We start from the raw sequence: 13,459 nt of genomic DNA, 5'->3' as shown, positions 1-13,459 counted from the left end.
CAAATAGCCACCACAAGCAAGAGAGGATTTCCTCTGATCCATATTGACACACATCATTGGTGCCGACATGATCGACCACCTGCAGATGGGTGCACCCTGTACCCTTCATGGCATGTGGAAGGACCCTTTCAACATCTGGAATGACTCCCCCCGGTATGCACACGGAGTGCACATTGGTTTTCTTCCATTCTCTTGCTGCCATATCCCTAAGGGGCCCCACTACACACCTGACATTGGAGCTCCCAACTACCATTAAGTCCACCCTCTGCGACCACCCGGATCTTGCAGACTGAGGGGAAATCTGGAACAGGACAAGCAGTCATGTCCGGCCGAAGCCTGAAACCAGTTCATCAGACAAACTGGAGAGGCCTTCCGTTCAGCCCTCCGGAATGTCTTTCGCCCCCTGCCAAACACCTCAAGACGACCTCCCACTCTACCACGGGCGACGAGTCAGCCTCAATGTGGGCAGTATCCCGGGCAGCCACAGCCGTAGTCCGATTGGGGGATGCGTGGGATGAGCTGGCCATCCCCGACAAACCCCCATCCGGACCCCCACAGTTATGCCCATTGGCAACAGCCTCAAGCTGTGTGACCGAAGCCAACGCTGCCTGAAGCTGGGAGCGAAGGGATGCCAACTCAGCCCGCATCCGAACACAGCAGTTGCAGTCCCTATCCATGCTAAAAACAGTTGTGCAAAGAACGTCTGAACTAATCTACAGACAGCGCAAACAAATCGACACAAAATTTAAACAGTTATTAAAATACAAGACTGCCCAGTAAATGCAGTAATGCTGCTACCTGTGCACTGCTGACACACTGCTCGGTGGCGGAAGGAGACTACGCGATTTTACACTATTCAGGTACTAAAACACGATGCTAAAACTATCAAATACTATAATATGCCTGAAATTTATGAATTAAACAATGCCAGTACCCTAAAACACGCAAAGAAATTAAGAATTAAACTATTTAACAAATAAGTGAGCTAAGAGTATATGACTTGCTGCTGGCAGCTGCATATCCAACCGCGGCAGGGAGCACACTGTTTCCAGTCATGAGGCAAGAATCAGTAAGTAGGAGATACACAATAAAAATGAGAAGAATAGGGGCTTCTTAAGCAGTGTAAATCATACAAAATGTAATAGATACTGCACAATAGCCTTATGTCTTGTTTACTTTGAGTAGGTACTTGCTAGTATTTCTTAAAAATGAGATGCTTATTTCAAGATCATCCATTTGCGAGTGTGTGTTAATGTCAAATGATGGTGCAGTAGGATCTGCGTGCATAAACATGTCTCTTGTATATTGTTTCAGCAAATGGTTAGTCCACAAGATACTGGATGGAAGATTCTGAACCACACACTGCGATTTTCTGGGACATCTTGGGGAATTACTTCAAGCTTCACATATAGTCCTTCTCATAGATTCCGTGGTTTCTATAAAGTTTTCACTGTTGGTTTGCCAAAAATTTCTTCTGAAGCGAAAGTGATGATCGCTATTCTCTCAATATTCTCCAAATGGCACCCTCACACCAAAATAAATATACATTGTCTTATAACATTACTTGGTACCTATTTGCTTAGACTGTGGTGGTGGTGGTGGTGGTGGTGGTTAGTGTTTAACGTCCCGTCGACAACGAGGTCATTAGAGACGGAGCTCATGCTCGGGTTAGGGAAGGATTGGGAAGGAAATCGGCCGTGCCCTTTCAAAGGAACCATCCCGGCATTGGCCTGAAGCGATTTAGGGAAATCACGGAAAACCTAAATCAGGATGGCTGGGGACGGGATTGAACCGTTGTCCTCCCGAATGCGAGTCCAGTGTGCTAACCACTGCGCCACCTCGCTCGGTGCGCTTAGACTGTGATTTCCGCTTTGGTGATAACTCTTCTATGTCCACCACATTTGAACAAAATGATACCAATTAAACTCTCTGTAAAATGTCAGCAATATTTTTTAGCAAAGCCTTCTTGATATATTACAGCCCCCCCCCCCCCATGAACCATGCCACAGGTGGAGTGGCTTGCATGCCTCAGTGATACAGATAGTTATACCACATGTGACACCACAATGGAGGGATGACTGTTTAGGGGCCACACAAATGAGCGGTTCCAGAAGAGGGACAGTAACTTTTTCAGTAACTGCAGGGTAACACTCAGGATGATTAACTGATTTGGCCTTGTAACATCAACCAAAGCAGCCTTGCAGTGCTGGTACTGCAAATGGCTGAAAGCACAGGGGAAAATACAGTTGTAATTTTTCACAAGGGCGTGCAGGTCTACTGTAGTTAAATGATGATGGCATCCTCTTGGGTAAAACAGTCCAGAGTCCCCCATTTTGATCTCCTGGTGGGGACTCAGGAGAATGTAATCAGGAGAAACAAACTTGCATTCCATACATCAGAGCATGGATCCCTTAATCGAGCAGGTAGGTAAGAAAATTTAAAAAGGGAAATGGATAGGCTGAAGTTAGACATGGTGGCATTTGTGAAGTTTGGCAGCAGGCGGGAAAGGACTTCTCATCATGTGAATACAGAGTTACAAATACAAAATCAAATGGGGGTAATGCAGGAGTATGTTTAATAATGAATAAGAAAATGGAAATGTGGGTAAGCTACTATGAACAGCTTAATGAACATATTATAGTAGATTATAGTAGCCAAGATACACACTAAGCCCACATCCAATAGTGGGAAAAGGAAGAGAAGGAACAATGGGTGAATATGAACTTGGTGGAAAGGAATGAAAGAGGAAGTCTCCTGGCAGAATTTTGCACAGAGCACAATTTAATCATAACCAATGCTTGGTTTAAGGATCATGATAGCAAGTTGTATATGTGAAAGAGATGTGGAGATACTGGAAGGTTTCAGACTGATTATGTAATTGCAAGACAGAGGTTTCAGAACCATATATTAAACTGCAAGTTGTTTTCTGAGGCAGATGTGGACTCTGATCAAGATTTATTGGTTCTGAACTGTAGATTAAAACTAATGAAATTGCAAAAAGGTAGGAAATTAAGGAGATGGGACCTGGAAAATTTGAAAGAACCAGATGATGTTGAAAGTTTTAGAGGGAACATTAGGCAACAGATGATTCAAACGGGGCCAAGTAACACAGTAGAAGATGAATGGGTAGCTTTGAGAGACGAAACAATGAAGGTAGCAGGGGATCAAATGGGAAAAAAGATAAGGCCTTGTAAAAATCATTGAATAACACAATATACATTAAATCTAATTGATGAAAGGAGAAAATATAAAAATTCAGCAAAGATTAAGTAGCAACAGCAATTGAGAGATTCATACCTCATAAACTGGTAAGAGATGGAACTGATCCCCCGTGGTACACAAAACAGGTCCGAACTCTGTTGCAGAGGCAACGGAAAAAGCATGCGAAGTTCAGAAGAACGCGAAATCCCAAAGATTGGCTACAATTTACAGACGCGCGAAATTTGGCACGGACTTCAATGCGAGATGCCTTTAATAGGTTCCACAACGAAACATTGTCTCGAAATTTGGTAGAAAATCCGAAGAGATTCTGGTCGTATGTAAAGTACACAAGTGGCAAGACGCAGTCAATACCTTTGCTGCGCAGTGCCGATGGTACTGTTACCGACAACTGTGCCGCTAAAGCCGAGTTATTGAACGCAGTTTTCCGAAATTCCTTCACCAGGGAAGACGAATGGAATATTCCAGAATTTGAAACACGAACAGCTGCTAGCATGGGTTTCTTAGAAGTAGATACCTTAGGGGTTGCGAAGCAACTCAGATCACTTGATACGGGCAAGTCTTCAGGTCCAGACTGTATACCAATTAGGTTCCTTTCAGATTACGCTGATACAATAGCTCCCTACTTAGCAATCATATACAACCGCTCGCTCGCCGATAGATCTGTACCTACAGATTGGAAAATTGCGTAGGTCGCACCAGTGTTTAAGAAGGGTAGTAGGGGTAATCCATCTAACTACAGACCTATATCATTGACATTGGTTTGCAGTAGGGTTTTGGAGCATATACTGTATTCAAACATTATGAATCACCTCAAAGGGAACGATCTATTGATACGTAATGAGCATGGTTTCAGAAAACATCGTTCTTGTGCAACGCAGCTAGCTCTTTATTCGCACGAAGTAATGGCCGCTGTCGACAGGGGATCTCAAGTTGATTCCGTATTTCTAGATTCCCAGAAAGCTTTTTACACCGTTCCTCACAAGCGACTTCTAATCAAGCTGCGGGACTATGGGGTATCGTCTCAGTTGTGCGACTGGATTCGTGATTTCCTGTCAGGAATGTCGCAGTTCGTAGTAGTAGACGGTAAATCATCGAGTAAAACTGAAGTGATATCAGGTGTTCCCCAGGCAAGCGTCCTGGGACCTCTGCTGTTCCTGATCTATATAAATGACCTGGGTGACAATCTGAGCAGTTCTCTTAGGTTGTTCGCAGATGATGCTGTAATTTACCGTCTAGTAGGGTCATCCGAAGACCAGTATCAGTTGCAAAGTGATTTAGAAAAGATTGCTGTATGGTGTGGCAGGTGGCAGTTGACGCTAAATAACGAAAAGTGTGAGGTGATCCACACGAGTTCCAAAAGAAATCCGTTGGAACTCGATTACTCGATAAATAGTACAATTCTCAAGGCTGTCAATTCAACTAAGTAGCTGGGTGTAAAAATTACGAACAACTTCAGTTGGAAAGACACACATAGATAATATTGTGGGGAAGGCGAGCCAAAGGTTGCGTTTCATTGGCAGGATACTTAGAAGATGCAACAAATCCACTAAAGAGACAGCTTACACTACACTCGTTCGTCCTCTGTTAGAATATTGCTGCGTGGTGTGGGATCCTTACCAGGTGGGATTGACGGAGGACATCGAAAGGGTGCAAAAAGGGCAGCTCGTTTTGTATTATCACGTAATAGGGAAGAGAGTGTGGCAGATATGATACGCGAATTGGGATGGAAGTCATCACAGCAAAGCCCTCAGGTGGTGGCTTTTTCAGCCACTGGCTGACATCTGGAGGGGCAGTAACCATGGAAGGGAGGGCACCAAGCGATCCGTGATCCCTTCCGTGCGAGGGGAGCTGGAGGAGGCGGGCACTTCTCCGGTGCAGAGGTGCGGACTAAAGTCCCCAAAGAAGGAGGTGTTGTTACTCCCGATGTTGATAACAGGGGAGCAACGGAAGAGGGTGTTCCCCCAACCACCTGGGGGGCAGGAATAGACGGCCGGGCGGGAGGGCCCATAAGAAGCGGCTGAGCTTGGGGGCTTGTTGCCAGGGACGGCGACATCGAAGCTGCTGCAGCAAACGTCGATGAAATGCACACAGGGTGAAGTCGGTCGTACTTGCATTTATCATCTGTATAAGTGAGCATGTCCAAGGTCTTATACTCCATATCTTCTGTTCAGTTTGATAAACCGATCAGTCTGATGAGCAAGGTGAATGTTTCTGTCCGCAGTCGACACAAACGGGGCGGCGAACACGGGACGTTGGGGTGGGAGGAACGTCCACAATTCTGACAGGTAGGGTTGGTGTCACATCTCTATGACATATGCACAAACCTCCAGCACTTGAAGCAGCACATGGGAGGAGGGACGTAAGGCTTAACATCACATCGATATATCATCACCTTGACCTTCCTGGGCAGGGTGTCTCCATCGAAAGCCAAGATGAAGGCGCCGCTGGTGACCCTACTATCTTTAGGTCCCATGAAGACACGTCGTACAAAGTGGACACCGCGGCGTTGCAGATTTGCAGGAAGCTCGTCGTCAGACTACAACAACAGGTCACGATGAAAAATAAGTCCCTGAACCATATTGAGGCTCTTATCAGGTGTAATGGAGACTGCAACATCACCGAGCTTGTCACAAGCAAACAATGCCTGTAACTGTGATGGGGATGCTGTCTGTATAAGGACTGCTCCAGACCTCATTTTTGACAGGCCCTCAACTTCTCCAAACTTGTTCTCTAAATTTTCCACAAAAAACTGAGGCTTTGTGGTCAGAAATGAGTCCCCAGCTATTCGGCTGCAAACCAGAAATCGAGGAGAATACGTCTCACCAGGTAAATTAGACCGCCGTTCCTCCCCCGGTGTGGACAGGGAAGGGAACGATTGGGGGTCATACTGCAAAGCATTGAACTTTCCTTTCTTAGAGACTCGTGCTTGCGCACTGTTCGTATTTCATTTCATGGTGGTCCCACGAGCAGCTAGAGGAAGGAATGTCCACACAGACAGAGCCCCGCTTGCCTGGGTAATCCTAATACAACCAGAGGGGGGGGGGGGGGCAGGTTCCCCAGAGGTCACCCGCTAGCAACTGTCTCCTCGGCACGCAGCCACATTGAGATTGAGGTTTTTTTTTTATAGAGCTTTATACCATCCTCGCGATCCAGACAGTTAAGCCAAGATCCCCGGGCTCTGTACCGTACAACGTTCCACTGTAGCGCCTTACGGTGGTTGTTGAAGCATGCTGAGAGCTTACGGTATTGAGAACGGGTGGCTCCTCCCAGTCCCCAGCTCAGGGACCCCGGGGTCGCCAATCCCGTATCCAGCAACTAAATGCTGAGCCCCCTGAGGGGGCCATGAAAGGAAGGCAGTGGTTGAGAAGGGGGTGAGACAGGGCTGTAGCCTATCCCCAATGTTATTCAATACCTACATTGAGCAAGACTAAAGGAAATCAAAGAAAATTGGAGTAGGAATGCAAGTTCAGGGAGAAAAGATAAAAACTTCTGACGTTTGCTGATGACATTGTTATTCTATCAGAGACAGACATTGTTATTCTATCAGAGACAACAAAGGACCTGGAAGAGTAGTTGAACAGAATGGACATCAAATTGAAAGGAGGATATAAGATGAACTTCAACAAAAACAAAACAAGGATAATTGAGTTTACTCAAATTATATCTGGTGATGCTGAGGGAATTAGATTAGGAAACGAGACACTAAAATTAGTGAATGACTTTTGCCATTTGGGCACCAAAATAACTGGTGATGGCAAAGGTAAATAGGATGTAAAATGTAAACTGACAATGACACAAAAAGCATTTCTGACTAAGAAAAATTGTTAACATTGAGTATAGGAAGTCTTTTCTGAAGGTATTTGTGTGGAGTGTAGCCATGTATGGAAGTGAAACATGGACGACAAACAGTTTTGACTAGATAAGAGTTGAGGATTTTGAGACGTGGTGTTAAAGAAGAATGTTGAATATTTGATGGGTAGTTTGCACAACTAATGAGGAGGTACTGATTATAATTGCAGAGAGACAAAATTTGTGGCACAACTTCATCAAAAGGAGAGATCGATTGATAGAACATATTCAGATACATCAAGGGATTAGCAGTTTAGTACTGGAGAGAAAAGCAGATGGTTAAAATCATAGGAGGAGACCAAGAGATGAATATGGTAAGCACATTCAAAAGGATGCGGATTGCAGTAGTTATTCAAAGATGAAAAGGCTTGCACAGGGTAGAATAGCATAGAGAGCTGCATCAAACCAGTCTTCAGATTGAAGACAACAGCAACATGACTATAATAGCAGTTTGGTTGTTATTCGCTGTCTCTTGGAAGTCTGTAGCTTAGAGCTCAAAACATTTCTCCCTCATCTGTTTAAGTCCATGGTCAAATTCACATTTCTTCTTGTTCCTATCAATGTCTACCCTTCTGGAAAATTCCAAGCTGTCTTTCTGGTAATAAATGATGAGGCAAGACATTATGACCACCTGCTTGACAGCATGTTGGTCCACGTCTGGAATGCAATACAGGCACTATTCGGCATGTCATCTATTTGAAAAGTCCTTGGCAGTTTTCTGGAGTTATATGTGACATTAAATACCTATACACAAGTCACATAGTTTCCACAAATTCTGGGCCAACAGTTTGTTGTCTCAGAGGTGGTGCTCGATAGAGTCACACGTGTTATATCGGGTTCAGATCAGGAAATGTAAGTCCCAACACATCAACATGATTTCACTGTCATCTTTCCACAAACTATTACAGCACCATTCTGGTCTTGTGGCATGGCCAGTTATGCTGCTAGACGATACTATCACAGTTGAAAATGATGTTGAGCATGAGGGGATGCAGACAGTCCCCAATACGTTCACATAGTTCATAGCTGTCATCACGCATTCAGTTAGTAGTAACACACAAGCCTGGATGAATATCCTCCACACTATAATACTGCTTCCATCAGCTTACAACTTCAACCTATTGTGACACGAAATATGATTACCTGATCAGGTGACACATTCCATTGATCCACAATCCAATCTCGATGATCCGGTGCCACTGCATTTCTTAGCTGACAATGCCCTATGGTCAACATGGAACACACAGCATCCCTATATCTGCTGTGGTGCCTCATGTTCAACAATGTGTGCTGAACGATATGCTCTGAAACAATTGTGTCCACACCAGCATTTTACTCTGTCAACAAATCTGTCACAGATTGTCACTTATCCTGCATTACAGTGCAGGAACACCTCTTACCATATTCTGTGATGAGGTGTGGACATCCATTCACCTCGTCGTTTACTCGGGATTTCTTTGTCCTTCAAGAACTTTCCACTGATCAAGACAGTAGCACATGAACTGTATTACCATTTCCATGATGCTCTTCTTCAGGTGCCAGGCCATAATAATCCACCCTTTGTCAGTGTCACTAATGATTTCCCATTCATCTCTGCTCCATTCATCAACTTTCCTTACAATGTTATGTGCTCACAATACCACCAGATGGTATTCCCTCTCTTCGGGGGCCATGGTCAAAGGGTCTTATACTTTCTACTACAGACTTCAGTCAACTTTCAGTTCCTCATATTACGGAAGGGAAGAGCGTTCTAATACCTTACATAGAGGTTTGTAATATTATCTTTCTCCATATTTAATCTGTGATACACATAATTACTTTCTGAAATAAATGTCATCTCTGAACTGATAACAAAATATCCATGACTTTCATAAATCATTCTCGGCAACTACCTTTCCCCAGCCCTGCCCACTTGTTACTTTAATGTTAATTTACTGTAAAAAAACTTGAAACTATTATTATTAAGTATGTTAAATATTATCCACTTAATGTAATGATACATTCCAAAGTAATGTGGCAATGTTACAGAGTTCCTATGGAATAAAAATAATAAATCAAAATAAGTTAAAATAACCATACATGACCACAACACCATTACAAACCTAATTTCACATAACACTAACTTAAAAATAAATTTATACTATACTCTGACGCACTGAAATTACCTGGTAACTTTTGCTCATGGCACAGAAAACCCTCCTCAATGCTCAATGAAGAACAACCACACTTCCATGGTTAGCAACTATTTCAAACAAACCTGTAAATCAACATACAAATTATTGTTACGAGGGCAGAGTTTGATAAAATACACAGAAATTCAATGAGTGTTGAAAATGAAAAATTAAGTTGTGATAGTGTGTTTAAAACAATTTTAGTGTTTTTTATGTCAGTGACTATACTATAAACATAAAAAAAATTTTTTTGAAGGTAGATGAGGTACTGATGACACAAAAGCTGGGAGGACAAGTTGCGGGTCATGCTTGGGTAGTTCACTCGGTAGAGCATTTTCCCCATTAGAGGTAAAGGTCCCGAATTTGAGTATCGGTCCAGCACATAGTTTTAATCTCTCAGGAAATTTCAGAGTTAGTCCCGCTTGTAGATGATCCTAGTATTGTTGTGAAGCTGAGCAAATACACACCAACACAGAAAACATTAAATGATAAAGGGTAACAATGATTGAGCTATATGAAAAAAACTTAAATTAGTTACAAACCACTGTGTGCACTCACTTTATTCAACACGTAAACATCACTACAGATATTCGAGTGTAAGTTATGACATGCTTGATAGGCCTGCCATTATTGGTTATGATGTGGATCAGGTGAGTAGTGAAATTCTGCATGATCCGCTGAAGTGTCAGAAAATCAATGCTGTCGGTGACCTCACGAGTGGCTGTTTTCAGCTCAGCAATGGTTTTGGGGTTATTGCTCCACACCTTGTCTTTAATAAAGTCCCAGGAAAAGGAGTTGCATGTGTTCAGACCTGGAGAATATGGCGGCCAATCGATGCCCATGCCAGTGGCCTCTGGGTCCCCAGAGCCAGAATGTGGTCCTCAAAGTGCTCCTCCAGAACATCAAACACTCTCCTTCTTCAGTGGGGCCGAGCTCTGTCTTGCTTGAACCATATCTTGTCGAAATTAGGGTCACTTTGGATAATGGGGATGAAATCATCTTCCAAAACCTTCACATACCATTTGGTAGTCACTGTGCCATCAAGGAATATCTCACCGATTATTCCATGACTCGACACTGCACACCACAGAGTCACCCGGTACGGATTCAGAGACCCACAAATGTACCAATTTTGCTTGCTGATGAACCCAACTAAATGAAAGTGGGCATCACTAAGCCAAACCATACAGCGCATACTAATTCCCATCGTGCCCCATGACCAACTGAGCAGTTTGAATGTTCTAGCACAAACTGTTCAGAAGTTATGATAATTTTATTTGATATAGTTCAATAATTGTCACCCTGCATTATTGTGAACGTTACTGAATGGTTCTGCATGAACAAGTTAGCTTTAAGCTTTAAAAACACCATTTCTATCAGTTTTGTATGGTCAAAATATCCCACTTCCTATTAATGTAGTACACCAACAAGAAAAATCAACAGGTTAGAAAACTAAGTTCTTAGGTGCGCATTTTGATAAATACTTAAACTGGAAAAACCAGATAGTAGACCTGACAAATGTTTAGGTGCAGCTACTTTTGCCATGCCAATTGAGGATTTAGGGTGTAGAGAAGTAAGAAAGTTAACATATTTTGCATATGTCCATCATTCACTGATGTCTTTAAGGGATAATATTCTAGGGTAACTACTCACTTAGGCAAAATGTATTCATTGCACAATAGGGGTAATTAGAATTGTTTGTAGAGTTCATACATGCACATCTTGCAGGTTTCTCTTCAAGTAACTGGGGATATCTTCCACAGACACTCAATACATTTATCCGCTTACAAAATTTGTTATCAACTGTCCATCTAACTTTTAAGAGTGGCAGATATCAGAAGTACAACACTAGAACGAAAAATTGTCTGAATTAGCCTACAATTAATCTAAACTTTGGCACAGAAAGGGGTGGGAAGTGCAGCTATAATACTCTACCCATGGAAGTGAAATGTCTGACAGACTGCAAAAGTTTTTTTTTTTTTTTTTTTCAAATGTTAAGCTTTATACAAGTGTTTTATGCTTGTCCTGTTGACATGTTCCACATCATAATGTTTATCGCAAAATGATGCATGGAGCACGAAACCAACTAAATAACTTGACTAACGGCGTAACATGCCACTATCCAAAGTGCCATTTACCGAAGAATTTTATAATCGCCAAGTTTGGTGATCAGCTTCTGTGGCTACTGAGCCAAGAAGAAAACAGTACACTTATACGTGTGTAGTGAAGTGATGGGAAAGAAAAGTGCAAATTACATAATTGGCTCTCTGAAGCACTACGTTAAGAATATACTGATTGGAGATACGAGACATCTATACATATTCTCATACAACTGTTGTGCCCAAAATAAGAATATGGCACTAGATCAGTTCCTACTTACATGTATTAATGTTGACAGATTGGAAACCATTACCCACTGGTTTCCTAAACCAGGTCAAAGTTTTTGCTACGCAACAGGTGTTTTGATGTAATGGAGAAGGAACTCACTGAGAACAAATGGGTTTTTTCTGCCACAATAGGAAAAAACACACCACCATCGAAGTTCCGCTTAATCACTGAACACTGTTACGATATGAGATTGTGTGTCTGCTAAACACTTACTTCATAAAAGCCTTTAAAATTGATACCAAAGACAGATTTCTAGTATCTACTTGTCAAGCATTTCATTACATTCATAACAGTGATGTGGTAGAATATAGTATACCCCAAGCACACCTATCTTGAGCAAGTTCAGGCTGCTGGGCAGCCCCATGTCCATATCAAGGTCAAAATGGTTCTGAGCACTATGGGACTTAACATCTGAGATCATCAGTCCCCTAGAACTTAGAACTACTTAAACCTAACTAACCTAAAGACATCACACACATCCATGCCCGAGGCAGGATTTGAACCTGCGACCGTAACGGTCGCGCGGTTCCAGACTGTAGCGCCTAGAACCGCTCGGCCACATCAAGGAAATCTGCCATTAAAACCCACGAAACTAAGACACGATCGCATTAGCGGAGCAGTATGCCCTACATACCATGGTACTATGAGGCACTGAAGTGCACCTCAGGTGTGGCAAGTGGAGACTGTACCGACTCAAGTTACGGAAGATGAAGACATTGCTAAAATACAGAATATTCTACTTACTATGATGATTATTTTTCCTTCACTTTGTTTCTATACTTCTGTTCAAAGAGCATAGGTCTTTATTCAATGTTCACTTCATCATATTCCATATTATTGAATAAAATAAAGAGCTTCTCAAATATACTGGTGTACAAAACTTAACGACGAAAGCAATTTTCGTATGGCATGTCACTGTTAAGTAACATACCTAGATGAAGCTTTGACCACAGATTGAAAGAACAATTACAGCACAGTACTGAAAGAAATGCACAATTAGACAACAGAAATGACTAATTCAAAGACAATAATTACACCGAAGTCACTGCAGTTTATGATGGTCCCCTGGGCATTAAAAAAGGCGGGACATGGTCCTTAATAGGGTGAGTGATTGCCACAGATGTCAGTGCATGCTCTGAAATGTGCTTTCATGCTGGCAATCTTGGTAATGAGTTCTTGTAATAGGGCATTCCAATCCACCACCATAGTTGACAACTGCTAGATGGGCAGTGGTGCATATGAATGTACCACAATACGTCTCCCCAATGCATCCCACACATGCTCAACGACACATAAGTCCAGGGGAACGGGCCGGCCAGTCCATCTGCTGAATAATCTCTCGTCCCAGGAAGTCCTCCACCTGTGCAGCTTGATGCAGGTGTGCACTGTGACCCACAAAAAAAAAGTCAGGCCAAATGCACCATGAAAAGATGCACTTAGAGAATAAGTAGTGTCACCATAATGTTGACCACTGAGTGCACTGTGTACAAAGATTTGGAGGTTAGTATTCCTATGCAACATTATGCCTACTCACAACACAACACAACACCTGGCCAACCGAAACGATTGTGTTCAATGATGTTCCTGGATGCATTATATGTTCCTACCTCTCACCATAAGAGGGTATGTCCAGAATCACTACACAGACTGAATGTGCTCTCATCTGCAAAGAGCACATGACTCCACTCCCAGCTGATCCAGTCTCCCTGCTCTCGGCACCATCGCAAATGATGCCACTACACCAAAGTGCACCACAACGGCTCGGTGATTGAAACATGCTGTCTTTTCCCATTCCTTCAACTGTCTCGTGTAGCATTTGCACTATAGTC

General features: G+C 42.8%; 1 protein-coding gene across 1 annotated transcript in view; it reads right to left on the bottom strand.

The window, feature by feature from the left end:
* LOC126248681 (serine/threonine-protein kinase WNK1) overlaps positions 1–13,459 on the bottom strand; it is a 325,351-nt gene that overhangs the window by 302,889 nt on the left and 9,003 nt on the right. Inside the window, exon 2 of the mRNA XM_049949948.1 lies at positions 9,237–9,328. Within this exon, the coding sequence (XP_049805905.1) occupies positions 9,237–9,254 (18 nt within the window). The 5' untranslated portion in view covers positions 9,255–9,328. The remainder of the gene's footprint in view (positions 1–9,236; positions 9,329–13,459) is intronic.

Source organism: Schistocerca nitens, chromosome 3, assembly GCF_023898315.1.
Source record: "Schistocerca nitens isolate TAMUIC-IGC-003100 chromosome 3, iqSchNite1.1, whole genome shotgun sequence".
In the NCBI taxonomy this organism is placed as follows: Eukaryota; Metazoa; Arthropoda; class Insecta; order Orthoptera; family Acrididae; genus Schistocerca; species Schistocerca nitens.
This window is presented reverse-complemented; position numbering and strand designations above follow the sequence as displayed.